The sequence below is a fragment of the Oncorhynchus tshawytscha genome, linkage group LG11, assembly GCF_018296145.1.
Source record: "Oncorhynchus tshawytscha isolate Ot180627B linkage group LG11, Otsh_v2.0, whole genome shotgun sequence".
In the NCBI taxonomy this organism is placed as follows: Eukaryota; Metazoa; Chordata; class Actinopteri; order Salmoniformes; family Salmonidae; genus Oncorhynchus; species Oncorhynchus tshawytscha.
Window position 1 is genome coordinate 52598159 of NC_056439.1, and position 8299 is coordinate 52606457.

General features: G+C 44.1%; 1 protein-coding gene across 1 annotated transcript in view; it reads left to right on the forward strand.

The window, feature by feature from the left end:
* Positions 1 to 8299, forward strand: part of pcnx1 (pecanex 1) — a 95665-nt gene that overhangs the window by 31798 nt on the left and 55568 nt on the right. Inside the window, exons 7-10 of the mRNA XM_042330320.1 lie at positions 2549 to 2742; positions 5454 to 5547; positions 5658 to 5715; positions 7611 to 7825. Coding sequence (XP_042186254.1) covers positions 2549 to 2742; positions 5454 to 5547; positions 5658 to 5715; positions 7611 to 7825 — 561 coding nt within the window. The remainder of the gene's footprint in view (positions 1 to 2548; positions 2743 to 5453; positions 5548 to 5657; positions 5716 to 7610; positions 7826 to 8299) is intronic.

Below are 8299 nucleotides of genomic sequence, written 5' to 3' on the forward strand. Positions count from 1 at the left end.
CTGGAGTGCATCCTGAGGACACTAACCTGCCAGATCAGGACGCTTTGTCTTATTGAGCCGATCGAGCTGAGGCATACTGCCATGCATATCTCTGAGAGGGTTGGTATGGAAGCTAACAGTACAGACTTGTAATGGTGTAGACGAGGGTATATACGCACGTATTTTTCAGTGGGTACTGCGTATACTCACTTCTTAATCCCCATGATTCATATCAAGACAGTGTAGTGGAGGTATGCACGGGTATCAATTAATACAACTGATTGAACAGATCAGAATGTTTAGCTTGATAAACTATATATATATATATTCACATTATAGGCGCAGCAATGTGCGCACGGTGGTAAGCAAAACACTGTTCTGAAATGCACACCGGCACATGGAAGCGGTTTCATGGACAGATGGAAATAACCGTTGTAGAAAGAAGGGGAGATCTAAAGATGCAACAACTATCTTAATTTGCTATTAGAGACCAGGATATAATGCCTTTGGCTGCTAGACAATGAAAGGAAACCAATAGAACAGGAGAACATTTGAGGAATCGATCAAATGTATTTATAAAGCCCTTCTTAAGTCAGCTGATATCTCAAAGTGCTGTACAGAAACCCAGCCGAAAACCCCAAACAGCAAGCAATGCAGGTGTAGAAGCACGGTGGCTAGGAAAAACTCCCTAGAAAGGCCAAAACCTAGGAAGAAACCTAGAGAGGAACCAGGCTATGAGGGGTGGCCAGTCCTCTTCTGGCTGTGCCGGGTGGAGATTATAACAGAACCAAACAACAGTGCTAGGTGGCTGTACTACAGAAACACTGCTAGGTGTCTGTACTACAGAAACACTGCTAACCAAACAGCAGTGCTAGGTGGCTGTACTACAGAAACACTGCTAACCAAACAGCAGTGCTAGGTGGCTGTACTACAGAAACACTGCTAACCAAACAGTGCTAGGTGGCTGTACTACAGAAACACTGCTAACCAAACAGGGCTAGGTGTCTGTACTACAGAAACACTGCTAACCAAACAGTGCTCGGTGTCTGTACTACAGAAACACCGCTAACCAAACAGGGCTAGGTGTCTGTACTATAGAAACACCGCTAACCAAACAGTGCTAGGTGTCTGTACTATATAAACACCGCTAACCAAACAGGGCTAGGTGTCTGTACTATAGAAACACCGCTAACCAAACAGTGCTAGGTGTCTGTACTACAGAAACACCGCTAACCAAACAGGGCTAGGTGTCTGTACTATAGAAACACCGCTAACCAAACAACAGGGCTAGGTGTCTGTACTATATAAACACCACTAACCAAACAACAGGGCTAGGTGGCTGTACACTTGAATTAAAGGGTAACTACAGTAAAATAAATCTACTTTTCTTAATGTTTTTCCCCGTCTCCTGTTGTGGTTTAAGCACTGTTATAGACCAATGTTGTTGTTGTTCTACTATTACAAAAGAGTGACATAATAAAACGACTATGTGAAACCTGTCAATTTGTTACTCCGTTGACAGCCTCGTATATCGGTTTCAATAGTAGACCTACTATCAGTCTACTTCCATAGTACAGCTTAGGTTGGCCTGACTGTCAAATAGCAGTATACGATTGATCCTTTTAGGTCATTCAGAGTGAATCTCACCGTTTCTCAGAACTTTTCACTCGGGTCGCCTTTCCTTTGCCGGGCTGGCCGTTTGTCTTAGTTTGGTTAATTAGAGTATACACACGTCTCCAGGTACCACTACACCACTGGAGACTTGAGGCACGTCCCAAATGACAGCATATTCCCTATTTCGTGCACTACTTTAGACCAGGGCCCTATGGATCCCTATTCCCTATTTCGTGCACTACTTTAGACCAGGGCCCTATGGATCCCTATTCCCTATTTCGTGGACTACTTTTGACCAGGGCCGACAGGGCTCCGTATAGATTATAGGCAATAAGATGCCACGCATCCTTGGACGACCAGCCTCCTGCTCCTCCTCCCTGTACCAGCCTCCTAGTGGTGGACCGGGCCTCCTAGTGGTGGACCAGGCCTTCTAGTGGTGAACCGGACCTCCTAGTGGTGAACCGGGCCTCCTAGTGGTGGACCGGGCCTCCTAGTGGTGAACCGGGCCTCCTAGTGGTGAACCGGGCCTCCTAGTGGTGGACCGGGCCTCCTAGTGGTGAACCGGGCCTCCTAGTGGTGGACCGGGCCTCCTAGTGGTGGACCGGCCTTCTCCCTCCTGCTTCTCTTCCCTGTACCAGCCTTCTAGGGGTGGACCCTATCACCTACCGTATCTTTGACTGAGTACACGTCCTCCCCCTTTCCGGTGTACATTCTTAGTCTGCCATTTTTATAGATGTCCTATTGGGTTCCCTGCTCTTATTCTCACAACCAATTTCCCCTGATATTTTATCTGATATTTAAAACATTTTATATCTAACTAGTGTTTATCTCCTTCCTCCACATCTCGTCTGTTGTTACTGTGCTTCACCTCCCATATTGTATCTCATCTGCCTCCCTGTCCTCGTTCCCATGTCCCCCTCTCCTCCTGTCCCTGTCACTCTTCTCCTCCATTCAGTCTTCAGGAGGCTCTCAGCCAGGCCTCCCAGCCTTCTACTTCCCAGGTGAAAGGTCAGCCTTCCAGAACCCCGTCCCAGGTGACCGTGCTGAGCGCTAGCGCCTCCCTGCTGGCCAGGAATGGAAGTGCACACCTGGAGGGCTCTCAGGACAAGGCCTCTACCGTAGGCACTACCAGCCTGCAGGATGACTTCGGTAGGGAAGTGTAACATAATGTACTACAGTACCCACAATGCACTACCAGCCTTCAGGATGACTTCAGTAAGGAAGAGTAACATGATGTACTACAGCACCCATAATGCTCCACCAGTCTGCAGCATGAAATCAGTAGGGAAGTGTAACATAATGTACTACAGTACCCATAATGCTCTACCACTCTTGCCATGTTCATGCCAAGAGTCCCACTAGGGTGAGAACAGAGTTCTAGCATGAAGAACTACATTACCCATAATGCTCGGAGTAATATGTACGGTTGTATCTGAGTCAAGATGTTGCTGAAGCATGGTGTCCTGTGATAGGGACTGGTTGGAACGATGAAGTATGGACTAGGATTTGCAGTTAGTATAATATGTTTTATATTCTTTATTTAACCAGGTAGGCCAGTTGAGAACACCTTTATTTAACCAGGTAGGCCAGTTGAGAACACCTTTATTTAACCAGGTAGGCCAGTTGAGAACACCTTTATTTAACCAGGTAGGCTAGTTGAGAACACCTTTATTTAACCAGGTAGGCTAGTTGAGAACACCTTTATTTAACCAGGTAGGCTAGTTGAGAACACCTTTATTTAACCAGGTAGGCTAGTTGAGAACACCTTTATTTAACCAGGTAGGCCAGTTGAGAACACCTTTATTTAACCAGGTAGGCTAGTTGAGAACACCTTTATTTAACCAGGTAGGCTAGTTGAGAACACCTTTATTTAACCAGGTAGGCTAGTTGAGAACACCTTTATTTAACCAGGTAGGCTAGTTGAGAACACCTTTATTTAACCAGGTAGGCTGGTTGAGAACACCTTTATTTAACCAGGTAGGCTGGTTGAGAACAAGTTCTCATTTACATTTGCGACCTGGCCAAGATAAAGCAAAGCAATTCGACACAAACAACAACACAGAGTTACACATGGAATAAACAAACATACAGTCAATAATACAGTAGAAAAGGTGTGTACAAATGAGGTAAGATAAGGGAGGTAAGGCAATAAAAAGGCCATGATGGTGAAATCATTAACACTGGAGTGATAGATGTGCAGATGATGTGCAAGTTGGGATACTGGGGTGCATAAGAGCAAAAATAAATAACAATATTGGGATTTGTATTTAATTTGATTATTTTGCCTTTATTTAACTTGGCAAGTCAGTTAAGAACACTTTCTTATTTTCAACGACGACCGAGGAACAGTGGGTTAACTGCCTGTTCAGGGGCAGAACGACATATTTTGTACCTGGTCATCTCGGGGATTCGATCTTCCAACCTTTTGTCCAACGCTCAGACTAGGCTACGCTACCGCCCCAAGGTAGATGGGTGGGCTATTTACAGATGGGCGGGCTATTTTCAGATGGGCTGTATACAGTGATCGGTAAGCTGCTCTGACAGCTGATGCTTAAAGTTAGTGAGGGAGATATAAGTCTCCAACTTCAGTGATTTTTTTTGCAATTAGTTCCAGTCATTGGCATCTGAGAACTGGAAGGACAGGCGGCCAAAGGAGGTGTTGGCTTTGGGGATGACCAGTGAGATATACCTGCTGTAGCGCGTGCTACAGGTGGGTGTTGCTATGGTGACCAGTGGAATATACCTGCCTGAAGCGCGTGCTACGGGTGGGTGTTGCTATGGTGACCAGTGGAATATACCTGCCTGAAGCGTGTGCTACGGGTGGGTGCTGCTATGGTGACCAGTGAGCTGAGTTAAGGCAGGGCTTTACCTAGCAGAGACTTGTAGATGACCTGGAGCCAGTGGGTTTGGCGACGAATATGCAGCAAGGGCCAGCCAACGAGAGCATACAGGTCACAGTGGTTGGTAGTATATGGGGCTTTAATGACGGATGGAACTGTGATAGACTGCATCCAGTTTGCTGAGTAGAGTGTTTGAGGCTATTTTGTAAATGACATTGCCAAAGTCGAGGATCGGTAGGATAGTCAGTTTTATGATGATATGTTTGGCAGCATGAGTGAAGGATGCTTTGTTACGAAATAGGAAGCCGATTCTATATTTAATTTTGGATTGGAGATGCTTAATGTGAGTCTGGATAAAAAAGTTTAGTCAAACCTCAACTAGTCACGTTGGCTTGTCGGATATGAGATGAGGCGCCACTGACTTGGCATTTAGTTTGAAGTCGCCAAAGATCTTGATCGACTTTTTGTCCGTTGATTGGTGGACAGATATCATCGGCCAATGAGATCAGAGTGTGTGGGTCTAACTACAGGTGGTCATGGGTTGCATCCCAAATCGAAACCCTATTCCTTACATATGGTGCTACCTGGTTAAAAGTTGTGCACTTTGTAGGGCAGTGGTCACCAACCAGTCGATCGTGACCGACAGTTCGATCTCCTAGTTGATCACAAAAAAAAACGTTAAAGCCAATTCCTATTTATTTAATTTGTTTCGTTTAAATCAGATTTTTTTATGGATTTTTTACATTTTTAAAAATTTGTGCTTTTCTTTTTCCAATGCGTTACCTGTAGTAAACCACAGAATAATTGCTAACGTGTCGTGTGGTTGTTTTTGTTGTGATGTAAAGACTAATTTTAAAATAGACTGTACGGCAATAACATAATGTTAATGTGTTTATTCAGCACTGTCATCTTTATGTACGGTACATTTTACTACACTTTACTACACTTTACTACACTTCTCCAACACTTTACATTGGTTTTCAATTCAGAGTAACAGGCTGTGTGTTGTTGTGTTTCCAGGGAAGAACACTTCCTCCTTGTACGAGGCGGAGGGATGTGACATGTCCCTGGTTAACTTTGAACCTGCAACACGACGCGCCTCCAATAACATATGGTTAGTTCATCAACCACAACAGGGAAATAGCTCCCTATTCCCTGTATAGTACACTACTTTTGACCAGAGCCCATTTTTGAAGTGACCTTGTCCTTGTTTTACCTCAACAGGGACACAGACTCCCACCTCTCCAGATCTACCTCAGTTCGCTTTTACCCTCATGACCTGGTGAGTGATCATCGTGCGTGTGAAGTCTGTTTTGACTCGACGTCATTTTTGTTTTTACCATCCTTTTCTTCTAAAACTCATGAAGAACAATGGAAGCATCAGGCTCTCGGTTTGATTTGAGCTTTTGATTTCCTGAGTCGGCTCATTACACTGGTATCGTCTTACTTTAATCTGTTTTGTTTTGTTTTTCAAGACCCAAGGCACTTTTTCAGTCCCGAAGCCCAAGAAACACACACTTATCTTTCTGGAACATTTAAAAATATGTATCAATTACTTTTTGGAGGGTTAATGTATCAACTACACTACCAGTCAAAAGTTTGGACACACAAACTCATTCAAGGGTTTTTCTTTATTTTTACTGTGTTCTACATTGTAGAATAACAGTGAAGACATCAACACTATGAAATAACACGCATGTATTGTAAGCAATCATGTAATAACCCCCAAAAAAGTGTTAAATAAATCAAAATATATTTGAGATTCTTCAAAGTAGCCACCCTTTGCACACTCTTGGCATTCTCTCAACCAGCTTCATGAGGTAGTCACCTGGAATGCATTTCAATTTACAGGTGTGCCTTGTTAAAATTTAAGTTGTGGAATTTCTTTCCTTAATGCGTCAGTAGTGTTGTGACAAGGTAGGGGTGGTATACAGAAGATAGCCTATCTGGTAAAAGACCAAGTCCATATCATGGCAAGAACAGCTAAAATAAGCAAACAGAAACGACAGTCCATCATTACTTTAAGACATGAAGGTCAGTCAATCTGAAAAATGTCAAGAACTTTGAAAGTTTGTTCAAGTGCAGTCGCAAAAACCATCAAGTGCTATGATAAAGCTGGCTCTCATGAGGACCGCCACAGGAAAGGAAGACCCAGAGTTACCTCTGCTGCAGAGGATAAGTTCATCAGAGGTAAATGCACCTCAGATGACAGCCCAAATAAATGCTTCACAGAGTTCAAGTAACAGACACATCTCAACATCAACTGTTCAGAGGAGACTGTATGAATCAGGCCTTCATGGTCAAATTGCTGCAAAGAACCACTACTAAAGGGCTCCAATAATAAGAAGACACTTGCTTGGGCCAAGAAACACGAGCAATGGACATTAGACCGGTGGACATCTGTCCTTTGGTCTGATGAGTCCAAATTTGAGATTTTTGGTTCCAACCGCCGTGTCTTTGTGAGACGCAGAGTAGGTGAACGGATGATCTCCGCATGTGTGGTTCCCACTGTGAAGCATGGAGGAGGAGGTGTGAAGGTGCTTTGCTGGTGACATTGTCTATGATTTATTTAGAAATCAAGGCACACTTAACCAGCATGGCTACCACATCATTCTGCAGCGATACGCCATCCTATGTGGTTTGTGCTTAGTGGGACTATCATTTGTTTTTCAACAGGACAATGACCCAAAACACACCTCCAGGCTGTGTAAGGGCTATTTGACCAAAGAGAGTGATTGATGGAGTGCTGCATCAGATGACCTGGCCTCCACAATCACCCGACATCAACCCAACTGAGATGGTTTGGGATGAGTTGGACCGCAGTGAAGGAACAGCAGCCAACAAGTGCTCAGCATATGTGGGAACTCCTTCAAGACTGTTGGAAAAGCATTCCTCATGAATCTGGTTGAGAGAATGCCAAGAGTGTGCAAAGCTGTCATCAAGGCAAAGGGTGGCTACCTTGAAGAATCTAAAATAAACAAATCATGATATATTTTCTAACACTTTTTTTTTTTTTTTTGGTTACTACATGATTCCATATGTGTTATTTCATAGATGTGATGTCTTTACTATTATTTCTACAATGTAGAAAATAGTCAAAATAAATAAAAACCCTTAAATGAATTCACTGAGATGGGTCCAAAACTTCGGATTATTTGTTTTGTTTGTTTTCTACAGATCCGTCTGAACCGTCTCCTAACCATTGACCCAGAGTTGTTAGAACAGCAGGATGTCGACCTGAGCCCAGAGCTCCAGGATGCTCCTCTAGACCTGGAGGACCAAGCCACGGCTACAGCACACCAGGCCAAACAGCACTACCGCTTCTGGCTGCTGCCTTACCTGTGGGTCGGCCTGCACTTTGACAGACTCACTTTGTTGGCTCTGTTTGACAGGTTAGTTTGTTGGTTAACAGGTGAAGTTACTGAAGTATATGCCCGAAGAATGGACATTGGTCACTAACCTTAGACCAGGAGTTTTCCCCCCATTGGTCACTAACCTTAGTCCAGGAGTTTTTCCCCATTGGTCACTAACCTTAGACCAGGAGTTGTTCCCCATTGGTCACTAACCTTAGACCAGCAGTTGTTCCCCATTGGTCACTAACCTTAGACCAGGAGTTTTACCCCCATTGGTCACTAACCGTAGACCAGGAGTTTTACCCCCATTGGTCACTAACCGTAGACCAGGAGTTTTACCCCCATTGGTCACTAACCTTAGACCAGGAGTTGTTCCCCATTGGTCACTAACCTTAGACCAGGAGTTTTTCCCCATTGGTCACTAACCTTAGACCAGGAGTTTTTCCCCATTGGTCACTAACCTTAGACCAGGAGTTTTTCCCCATTGGTCACTAACCGTAGACCAGGAGTTTT